The sequence below is a fragment of the Corythoichthys intestinalis genome, chromosome 8, assembly GCF_030265065.1.
Source record: "Corythoichthys intestinalis isolate RoL2023-P3 chromosome 8, ASM3026506v1, whole genome shotgun sequence".
NCBI classification, from domain to species: domain Eukaryota; kingdom Metazoa; phylum Chordata; class Actinopteri; order Syngnathiformes; family Syngnathidae; genus Corythoichthys; species Corythoichthys intestinalis.
The window spans coordinates 12,982,626-12,994,645 of NC_080402.1; the positions used below are offsets into that span (position 1 = coordinate 12,982,626).

At 39.9% G+C, this 12,020-nt stretch overlaps 1 protein-coding gene across 2 annotated transcripts in view; it reads left to right on the top strand.

Annotated features, from left to right (window-relative positions):
• The window catches only part of kdm2aa (lysine (K)-specific demethylase 2Aa), a 43,907-nt gene extending 32,018 nt beyond the window's left edge, over nt 1–11,889 (top strand). For both annotated transcript variants that reach the window (XM_057843641.1, XM_057843642.1), the window contains 5 exons: nt 991–1,227; nt 1,326–1,489; nt 5,863–6,009; nt 6,095–6,313; nt 8,285–11,889. In XM_057843641.1, the coding sequence (XP_057699624.1) occupies nt 991–1,227; nt 1,326–1,489; nt 5,863–6,009; nt 6,095–6,313; nt 8,285–8,466 (949 nt within the window). In that variant the 3' untranslated portion in view covers nt 8,467–11,889. The remainder of the gene's footprint in view (nt 1–990; nt 1,228–1,325; nt 1,490–5,862; nt 6,010–6,094; nt 6,314–8,284) is intronic.
• Nucleotides 11,890–12,020: the final 131 nt, after the last annotated feature.

Sequence of the window (12,020 nt, forward strand, 5' to 3'; positions counted from 1 at the left end):
CATATATAAGTCGCACTGGAGTATTAAGTCGCATTTTGGGGGCAAATTTACTTGATAAAATCCAACACATAGAACAGATGTCATTTTGAAAAGCAATTTAAAATAAAAATACAATCGAGAACAACATGCTGAATAAATGAACAGTATGATAATGTTACATGATGCATGAGCAACAAAATGCGAACGTGGCCAGTATGTTAATGTAACATAGCTATTAAGAGTTATTCAGATAACTATAGCATAAAGAACATGCGGACAAGTTTACCAAACCATCAGTGTCACTCCAAAACACCAAAATAACATGTGAAATGATAATAATAATGTGTTAATAATTTCACACATAAGTCGCTCCTGAGTATAAGACGCACCCCCAGCCAAATTATGAAAAAAAACTGCGACTTATAGTCAGAAAAATACGGTATAGCATAAAGAACATGCGAACAAGTTTACCAAAACACCAAAATAACATGTAAAATGATAATGTGTTAATAATTTCACACATAAGTCGCTCCAGAGTATAAGTCACACCCCTACCCAAACTATGGGGGGAAAAAAAAAAAAACTGCAACTTATAGTCCGAAAAATACGGTAGTTGAAAAACACTGCAATAGAGCTCTGTGCTCTTAACAAACAAAGGAGATCTGGCTAACCCTGATGCCAAAGATGAAAAGCAGAGGGGATTCACAGGTATGGTGTTTGAACGTAATTTTTGGTTGACTGTTTGACAATTTGGCTGTAACTGTAGATGGCAGACTTTGGCTGTTTGACTATGACTAGCCTTCATGGCTGAATCTGACATAGCTTGCATCAATAAAACTCTAATTACTATTAAACATGTAGTTTGTATGACATACAGTGCAAGACACATGGTTTACCAACAAAATGCTGGGGTGCACACTCATTTATGGTGAAGACTTTATACAATGATGACATGAATATGATGATACAATTGTATGCAATAACCACACTTGTCAAATTGTTATTATGCAGGCCAAGTCTTCGTGGCAACTGTGCTATCCGGGGCACTATGGATCAGTCAGAGGACAGGGAACCCTCTACTTCTGTCTTTACTACACTGTCACCTCCATCCCTGCTGTCCTCTACATCTTTTCAGGGTGTGGATGAGAGTGGAGGAGGAGAAAAGGAAGTGTGGGTGTCTGTTTTCAGATACCTTAACAGAGCTGAGCTGCTCACATGCATGACTGTCTGTAAAGCCTGGTATAAATGGTATGTATATGTTTTGCTTTTTGTTAAAAAAATTTTTAAAAAAGTTTTATCTGTGTTGTAGTACGAAAATTCCGAACTGCATCTTTTTTTGGGTGCAGGAGCTTTGATAAACATCTATGGAGACATCTGGATATGAGTCAGTTAAATCCACTCAGTAACCAGGCCTTAGCAGGTATCATAAAGCATCAGCCCATATCTTTGGACCTCTCATGGACACCGCTGGCCAAAAGACAGCTCAACTGTCTTCTCACTAGGGTCCCAGGTATGAAGAGATTAATGTTTGAAAATCACTGTTCTTTAGTCTGAGTCATAGTAGAAGTAATCTAAGGCCCAGATCTCCCTGCTTCTGGCTAACTCGTTTATCTTGAGTAGAAAGACACAAAGACCTTCCCACACCACAGGTGAAACATATCCCCGTATGTCTGCCCAGAGGTGTACTAGTTGGGAATGCCCAGAACCCACGCTTCGAGGTGGAAAGATTCCCGTGGTTGCTTAAAATGTCTTAACTAGGGCTGTCAAACGATTAAAATTTTTAATCGAGTTAATTACAGCTTAAAAATTAATCAATCGTAATTAATCGCAATTCATACCATCTATAAAATATGCCGTATTTTTCTGTAAATGATTGTTGGAATGGAAAGATAAGACACAAGACGGATATATACATTCAACATACTGTACATAAGTACTGAATTTGTTTATTATAACAATAAATCAACAAGATGGCATTAACATTAACATTCTGCTAAAGCGATCCATGGATAGAAAGACTTGTAGTTCTTAAAAGATAAATGTTAGTACAAGTTATAGAAATTTTATATTAAAACCCCTCTTAATGTTTTCGTTATAACAAAATTAGTAAAAATTTCAATCAAAAAATAAACAACTAGCCCGCCATTGTTGATGTCAATAATTACACAATGCTCATGGGTGCTGAAACCCATAAAATCAGTCGCACCCAAAAGCCAGCAGAGGGCGACAAAACTCCAAAAAACACAAATAACAAGTGGACATTACACTGGGCTGTCATTTTAATCTGTTTATAAGCGGGGAATGTTTGTTAATTGCGTCAAATATTTTAACGTGATTAATTGAAAAAATTAATTACCGCCCGTTAACGCGATAATTTTGACAGCACTAGTTTTAAAGTGCCTGTGACAGGATAAAAAAAATCTTGAATAGCATTAGTATGTGCATTAAAATCATATTTTCCAACGATTCGTCCACATGCAACAATTTGGCAAAGTGCAGATGACCAGAAATTAGTGTTTTAATCTGCTGTTTAGCCCCGCCTCTCAGCGCTCTAGGTCCTCCAGCTGGGTGATGATGTCGGCAGAGTAACGATTTCAGCTGATTTAGAATTCAGCCCATTGAGGGAGAAGATTCAGAACGAGGAAAATGCGACACAGAGAGCAGCAAAATGTCGTCATTGTTTTAACCATTGAATACCTGCAACATGAAGCAATTATCAGAGAATCCCAAAATTTGAAAAATAAGGTCCTAATGAAACCTTTTTTTCCAAATTTGTAAAAAGAAAAGTCAAAATGAATATGTGTAATAAGCGCTCTAATATCTATAACCCTTGCTAAATCCTGTTTTTTTTTCTCATGGAACCTGCAGATACATGTGTTGACTTGCATCCATCATTTTTTTTTTCAAAAAAGAAATGTCAAAATTCTGGACTAGTCTCAAAATCTTGAAATTTTAGTTCTATCAAATGTGATACATTTGGCAATAAATGCTTCTCTCTACTCCAATATTTTTACAGGATATTCTTTTTATCTGTTTTTCCCCAATTTCTGAATGAATTGTATGGCCATGACAAATACGTCTTGTACTGAATGGAATATGAAATAATAAAAATGCACTCATTCAGTACGACAGGGCTAAATTACTGCATAATGGTAAAAACTTCCGACTTCTTAAACCTCCCAAACTGTATTTAATGCCACCGGAGTTAGTCCGGCTTTTGTCATTTCCCTGTCCGTCTTTGGAGACGGAGTAAAGAGCGTAAACAAAACAGGAGGCGCGATAGCTTGGCGACATGTTAACCCGAATCGAACGGCCTTTCTAAGTCTTTTCCTCGCCTTTCGAAAACGAAAAATAGCACAAAACTCCCCCGACTCGTGTCACACAACGGCAGCGGGGTTAAATGTCTTCAGCGATCGTCCAGCCCCCAGCGGCGAGCAAGTTTCAGCTCGTCGTTCTGATGCGGCCCTTGCAGGCAGGCAGTGCTCATCGCCGGTGTTCTGCCAAATTTTGTATCCTTATAATAGTTTGCTCCCAAAGCTTTTCTGGCAGTGAATAAGCGGTCTTTTACATTCAGTTGGACTCTCAATCGAGAACCGGAGACGATTGCGGGGGGCTCCCCAAGCCCAAGCAGAGGATACTGCTCTCTCGGCGGGCACGCTAAGAGGACCGAGAGGGTGGAAGTCTGGACACAATCGAGAACCGCAGACGAGAGCGGGGGGGGGGCTCCTGAGGTACAAGCCGAGGCACGCATTTATCGGCCGACGATGATGGTGTGTGACAAGCCGCCGATCGTCAGCCGAGTGGCCTTCTCAGTGGAAAGGGAGCATTGCCACCCACAAAATGCAAGCCACCTCCTTTTTAAAACGTTTGCCATGATCCCAGTATTTGACATAACATAAAACACGTAGCTTCCTCACTTAGTCATCCGTCCAGTTGTTGCTTCATTTTCATACTTGTTATGCCCATTATTCGTGGTGAACAGGATCTTTTAGAATTCCAAAATTCCTCACACCACTCTCCTTGGTGTAGCAACAAAAGCCTGCAGCACGTCGGGTTGGCGTGATGCAAAAAAATAAACAAATTCATCCGAAAAATCAGCTGAATCCGCAGTCCTTCTGCATACGACACTAATGGCTGTATTGTGAAGATGGTTAGTCTTCTGACATTACATTCGCCTTCTTCCTCAATCCGAGACCTTGGCTGGAAGTTTCTCATTTTCGTAGCGCGGGATTCAAAAAATTGAATAGATATATCGATAGCTTCCACACACATCCACACGGTCCATTTCATTCAGGAGCATAAAATACCACGTGTAATATGAAATAAAAAAGCTTTTTTGTGTCACAGGCACTTGAAATTTGAAATCTGGATTATCAAGGTCTTAAATTTAATGGAAATTGCAGTAGGTTGTAAATTTCCAGATGATGCATTTCATGCCAGGGAAATCACTGTAGTTTGACGTAAAACTTTTTAATGTGTGTATTTGTTAATGGCCGTGCAATAAATACGAGTGTTTGGGATTAATATATGTTATACGGTACGTTGTCTTGAACCTCGGCGTACGTTTGTCGCCATGACGCCATTTCCTAGTCATTCGCAGTTGTAGATGTGAGCGGAAAAATGCATTGATGGGGAAGTGTGAATTTAATCAAAAATGGATTAAATATGGCTTATTTAAGAGGTGGTTGGCCACTGGTGAAAATAACAACAGTTCCTGGTTTAAAGGACGGATGTGACAATATATCGAAAAGGTGATATATCATAGTACTTTGTACCCCAAAAAGGTTATTGATACGGTCCTACCAAGAATAGATATATCGTTTTAAAAATGTGTCAGTGTATTTAAAAAAAGAGGAACCAACAGGCTGCTACTAAAATCTTCAATTAGAATAGTGTCTTCGTTAGCTCACTGGCTGCCGTTGACGGCGCTAGACATCCAATTCATTTTGACTGGATTGGACGACTAGCGCCGTCGATGGCACTAAAACCAGAGCATTCACAGCTGGTCTTTGTTGGGCATTTACAGGTCACTTCCTGTTCATTTTGAGTCACTTCCTATTCTTTTAGGGATATTCTTAAGTCACTTCCTTCCTCAGTAAGCCAAAATCAACAGGAAAAGCGAAATGAACTCTTTGCCTGGCCTTGGCTGCCACTGACGGCCATAGACGTCCAATCCGTTTGAAGTGGGAGGAATGCCATCGAATGAACGAATGTCGGATTGGACGTCTACTAGTGATAAACTCATTCCAATTCAGAGCAGAATGACTAAAAGACCATGTTTTTCAGATTATTAGTTTTTTTTGTAGAATATCCTAGAATGATACCCATGTGTCGACAAAGGTATATGAATGTATGTACTGTATATTTCAATAAAGGGTTTTTAAGCACTTCAAATGTAATATTTATGATATGTTTTAAACATGTTACTGTCCCACCAAATTATTTTTAAACAAGAATAAAGTAGCAAAATGCTTGTCTTTATTTAATGCTTAATTGAGTAAGTCCACTCAAATCCGCTCAAGCTGCTCAATTACACACAATGAGTCTCCACAGCACTTGTTGATGATTGACGCATGCGGTGTTTTAAGGTTTCGGCTTCCAAGCATCTCTGCCAAGATCAAACCTTAACGTCTGTCAATCATTGCTAACTTTAATAAGCAACTCCAGTGCACTGCCACACCAAGAAAAGCAGCAGGAGGGAGAGGGAGACTACGTGATCGGATCGGGACAGCTCATCTGTATTTATTTATTTTTAATTGGAAAAAAATCCGCGATGGATTGAGGGCGCAAAGTTTAAAGCGCGAAGTAGCGAGGGATCACTGTACTAACATCGAAATCAATGTTTCTGCCCATTCCTTTTTCATATTTATTTTCTCTCTTTAGGTCTACGAGAATTAAGAGTTGCTGGTCTGTCTTGGTCATGCCTGTCAGCATTGGTCTCGCCGACTCTTCCCCATCTTCGACTTCTGGATCTGCGGTGGTGTGAAGGCATCAAAGATACCCAATTTAAAGAACTCCTCACCCAACATGGTCAGATGCAGCGAAACATGCATGCTCTTAAGATTTTTCTCCACTTCTTTACACTGTCACCCCCCCACCCCCCTTCCCGTTTTAGATTCACAATCATCTCGATGCAGACTAAAGAACATGGTGGCACTGTACCTGTCTGGTCTGGATATAAATGAATCCACTCTAAGACTTATGCAGCATCACATGCCACACTTGGAGAAACTGGACTTGTCTCACTGCAAGAACATTAAGGATTCTTCAATAGCTATGTTGGCAGCAGGGGGGACACACACTCGCAACAACCTGAAAGAACTCATTCTAGCAGGTATTTTATCTACATTTTGTGATTGTTCAAAAGAACGATATTTAACTGTAAGATCATTTTCTTATTGTTTTCTACCCATTAGACCCTGTAGATCAGGGTTAATAAACTCATTCTGGTTCGCAGCATTCATAGATACTTGATTTCAAGTGGGCCAAAAAATTATTAAAAACATTTTTTTTTTAAATTCCTTTTCACGATCCGTAATTTGGGGTTCAAATGAGAATAAGCACGAATATTTAGTAAAATCTTGACATAAGTAAATATTCAAATTTAGTGTTCATGATCATTATAATCTTGTTGCAAGTGATATTTTTTTTGACCAACACCTACTGTATATACCTGTATAGTGATCCCTCGCTACTTTGCGCTTCAAACCTAGCGCCCTTAGTCCATCACGGATTTTTTTTTTTTTTCCGATTAAAAACATAAATACAGATGAGCTGTCCCGAGCCGATTGCGTAGTCTCACTCTCCCTCCCTCTCCCTGGTCTTTGTTGGTCAGGCAGTGCACTGGAATTGCTTATTAATGTTATTGACGGACGGTTAAGGTCTGATCTTGCCAGAGACTCGAACTTGAAAGCGCCGCATGCGTCAATCATTGTTTAACCTGTTACAGGTACTGTGGCAACTCATTGTGTTTGTCAATGTGTAGCATTTTACAACTTTATTCTTGTTTAAAAATAATTCGGTGGGACAGTAACATGTTTAAAACTTATCATAATTATTACATTTGAAATTCTTATAAACCATTGATTAAAATAAATATATTAGGGCTTTCAAAAAATTGATTAATCGTAATTAATCGCAATTCAAACCATCTCTAAAATAAATGTATTAGGGCTGTCAAACGATTAAAATTTTTAATCGAGTTAATCACAGCTTAAAAATTAATCGCAATTCAAACTTTCTAAAATATGCTATATTTTTCTGTAAATTGTTGGAATGGAAAGATAAGACGGATATAAACATTCAACATACTGTACTTAAGTACTGTATTTGTTTATTATAACAAGAAATCCACAAGATGGCATTAACATTATTAACATTCTTTCTGTGAAAGGGATCCACGGATAGGACTTGTAATTCTTAAAAGATAAATGTGAGTTTGTATATTGTGACTAAATATTGCCATCTAGTGTATTTGTTGAGCTAAACGAAATGTTTGAATAGAGTTTGCCAAAATACTAAATGGGAAGTGGGGCAACCATGACTGTCAGTGGTGGCTGCAAATGGTATATCTTCTCTGTGTTGTATTCAATACAGGGTGTTTAAAAAAAAAAAAGGATCAACTCCTGCCATTCTTCCCCATGTCGCGTTCCACAGTAGATTTAATTGTTTTGGAAGAGATGTTAAAGCTTTATGCCAATTCATATTATGTCCCCAATGAATGGCTGTGTCCACTCAATTCACTTGTCTCTGCCTCTTCGCTCTCAATATACATAAAACGGTGTCATTGTAGTCCGTTTGTGGCAATGCGTAAGTGGGTTGGTCCGCGCATGCGTTAAATATTTTGACGTGATTCATTTAAAAAATTAATTACCGCCCGTTAACGCGATAAATTTGACAGCCCTAAAATATAAACATAAAAGTTGTTGTTTTTTTAATTATATAAAATGTTGTTGTTTTTTTATTATACTTTGGGATAAAAATAGAAAAACATGTCTTATATGTATCGATTTCCAATGCTAAATCCTAATAAATACATTGAACACACACAAAAAAAAAATTGGGGCGGCGGGGGGCGCTACTTTGCGGTTTTTCACTTATCGCGGCGGGTTCTGGTCCCCATTACCCTCGAAAAACGAGGGATCACAATATGGCATATCTAGATTTTTCCCACTTAAAATGATGAACCTTTGATGTGCTCCAAACCAAAGTGTTCTCTCTCTCCTCAGTCGCTCAAGCAGCTGTTGTCCCCCCATTACTACTATTGTACTTACAAAACTGTCTGACTGTCTGTGTGCAAAAACAGGCTGTGACCAGCTCAGTGATGGATGCATGTCCTACCTGAAACGCCTCTCCTCTTTATCTCTTCTGGACTTAAGAGGCTGCAAGAACGTCAGTATTCAAGCCTGCAACGTCTTCATCTCTGACCTTTCACACATTGCCCAATACTGTATGATGGAGGAGAAGGTCATCCAATATCTGAACTAAAAGGCTGTTGCGTGGTCGAAAAAAAAACACCTCTCCAGAAGATGTTTTTCTGACAAGCTAAGATTTTGCAAGTCACGCTAAGAAAGGACTGACTTTTTTTTTGTTTTTTAAAAAATTTTTTATTACCGAGCTGATTGGTCACTGACAGCACGCACACATGACAGTCGCAAACATAACACACTTGTTTTTTTTTTCATTCGGTCTGCTGTTTAGACAACAATCGAAACACGTTTTCATTCCAACTATTACTGACAGTTAGTGGCGCTACTAAGGGTGCAAACTCATCGCTCTACACCAGGGTTGCCCAAACTGGTGTTCTGCAGTTCCTTTTCCACGGCGAGACGTCTACACAATGCTCAGTGCACGTGCGCTTCCGCATTCGTGCGCACATCGGTTAAAAGCGAAAAGTACTCACTATTTTTGTTTTGAGTTTTTATTACCTTTTCATTGCCTCAAATACTTTTCACATCTGTTTCCCTCCCATACTTTTAACCATTGTGTTTTCTTGTGGTTGCTTTAAAGCAGAGTGTTGATCTGTTGACCACATTAGTCACGTAGCGTATTTAAAACCTTCCTTATTTGATATACAGTGGGGCAAATAGTTATTTAGTCAACCACTAATTGTGCAAGTTCTCCCACTTGAAAATATTAGAGAGGCCTGTAATTGTCAACATGGGTAAACCTTAACCACGAGAGACAGAATGTGGGGGGAAAAAACAGAAAATCACATTGTTTGATTTTTAAAGAATTTATTCGCAAATCATGGTGGAAAATAAGTATTTGGTCAATACCAAAAGTTCATCTCAATACTTTGTTGTGTACCCAAACATTTTCTGTAACTCTTCACAAGGTTTTCACACACTGTTGCTGGTATTTTGGCCCATTCCTCCATGCAGATCTCCTCTAGAGCAGTGATGTTTTGGGGCTGTTGTTGGGCAACAGGGACTTTCAACTCCCTCCACAGATACTCTATGGGGTTGAGATCTGGAGACTGGCTAGGCCACTCCTTTGTTGCCCTGGCTGAGTGTTTGGGATCATGGTTATGCTGAAAGACCCAGCCACGTCTCATCTTCAATGCCCTTGCTGATGGAAGGAGATTTTCACTCAAAATCTCTCGATACATGGCCCCATTCATTCTTTCCTTTACACAGATCAGTCAAGCTGGTCCCTTTGCAGAAAAACAGCCCCAAAGCATGATGTTTCCACCCCCATGCTTCACAGTGGGTATGGTGTTCTTCGGATGCAATTCAGTATTGTTTCTTCTCCAAACACGAGAACCTGTGTTTCTACCAAAAAGTTCTATTTTGGTTTCATCTGATCATAACACATTCTCACAGTCCTCTTCTGGCTCATCCAAAAGCTCTCTAGCGAACCGCAGACGGGCCTGGACGCGTACTGGCTTCAGCAGGGGGACACGTCTGGCAGTGCAGGATTTGAGTCCCTGGCGGCGCATTGTGTTACTGATAGTAGCCTTTGTTACTGTGGTCCCAGCTCTCTGTAGGTCATTCACTAGGTCCCTCCGTATGGTTCTGGGATTTTTGCTCACAGTTCTTATCATTTTGACGCCACGGGGTGAGATCTTGCATGGAGCCCCAGATCGAGGGAGATTATCAGTGGTCTTGTATGTGTTCCATTTTCTAATAATTGCTCCCACAGTTGATTTCTTTACACCAAGCGTTTTACCTATTGCAGATTCAGTCTTCCCAGCCTGGTGCAAGTGTACAATTTTGTCCCTGGTGTCCTTCGACAGCTCTTTGATCTTGGCCATAGTGGAGTTTGGGGTGTGACTGACTGAGGTTGTGGACAGGTGTCTTTTATACCGATGAGTTGAAATAGGTGCCGTTAATACAGGTAACAAGTGGAGCCTCGTTAGACCTCGTCAGAAGAGGTTAGGCCTGTTTGTAGGTGACCAAATACTTATTTTCCACTCTAATTTGGACATAAATTCTTTAAAAATCAAACAATGTGATTTTCTGTTTTTTTCCCCACATTCTCTGGATCTCATGGTTGAGGTTTACCCATGTTGACAATTACAGGCCTCTCTAATCTTTTCAAGTAGGAGAACTTGCACAATTGGTGGTTGACTAAATACTTATTCGCCCCACTGTAACTACGTTTAAGTAGTTTCTTAAGGCATTTTTGAGTACGTTCTGCCTGTATGCATCTAAACAAACTAAGTTGAAAGCACACGGTAGTACTTTGGGTGTCAAATTTGCCTCATGTAGACGTTTCGCCATTTTGGCAGAACACCGGTCCTCAAGGGCTGCTATGGGTCCTGGTTTTTCTTACCGGTCATGCACAGAGGGTTTACCTATGACGTTTCCGCTAAAACAAGCAGCACCTGACTACAGTCAACTGATTACACTTGTGAGACACCAGATTGGTGCAAAGGTGTCGTCCTATTATGTTGGAAAGAAATCCAGCACCCACGGCGCCCCAATGTGGAATAGTTTAGGGACCCCTGCACGTCTCAAAATTTGTCCAACGACAAGGGAGTTCGGAGAGACAATCAGAAATGGCATTTGCAAGCTCTTTAAGTTGGTGTGTTTTGGGGATCAGGTGATACCTGAGGGGAGGGGCTAGTTGTGTTGAAAGGAGGCATTTTTAAAAGTAGGGAGAGTGAGGTGGACTGATTTCTGTTTTTTTTGTGTTGAGATGTTGCTGCTGAACTCATTGAAACATTTAGTAAATAGTCATTTTTCTTGTTGTTAATAGTAAATGGTGAACTTTGTGTTTCTTGGAGGGTGAAAAAAATAAACTATCTTTCACAAAAAATATTTTGACTTTACCATCAGTTGTTGAGAAATGTTCTTTAAAGGTGCCATATGGAGTTTTTCTACTCGCGACTGTCATCTCTGGCCTAAAGTTTAGTTAATCTCATCCATGGCGCACATATTTGTCGCCCATCAAAGTAGCACCAAAAATGTAAAAAAAAAAAAAAAAAAAAACACAAAACGTGATTGTTAACTTATAGTATTAAGTGGGTTAGGAAAGTGTTTTTGCCAAGCGGAGACTAAGCAGAGGCTCAGTGAAACTGCATTGCTGCCACGGGGACGTACACAGGCACGTTTTCGGCCCAAAATGGGAAGAGAGAGGGCTATTTGGGGCAGTCTCAGTTAAAATGTCAGGGCTGTGTTTACTAAATAGGGCATTGGTGGAGCATGAATAGAGTTGAAAATTTAACACTAAAAATTCTGTATAGCGCCTTCATGTTGGATGGAAGTGGCAGCACCGTGCAGTTGGATGTTTTGCTTAAGCATGAACTGGAGAACTTCAAATAAAAGATCATGACATGAAGAAAACTACATGGCGATATCAAGGCAACATCTCAAGACATTAGCCAGGAAGCTAAAACTTGGGCACGAATGTGTCTTCCAAATGAACAATGACCCAAAGCACACTGCTGAAATGGTTAAAAAGTGGCTTGAGGATAGCAAAGTCAATGTCTTGGGATGGCCATCACAAAGCCCTGATCTGAATCCTATTGAAAATTTGTGGGCAGATCTGAAAAGGCGTGTGCGAGCAAGGCGACCTACAAACCTGACTTGGTTACA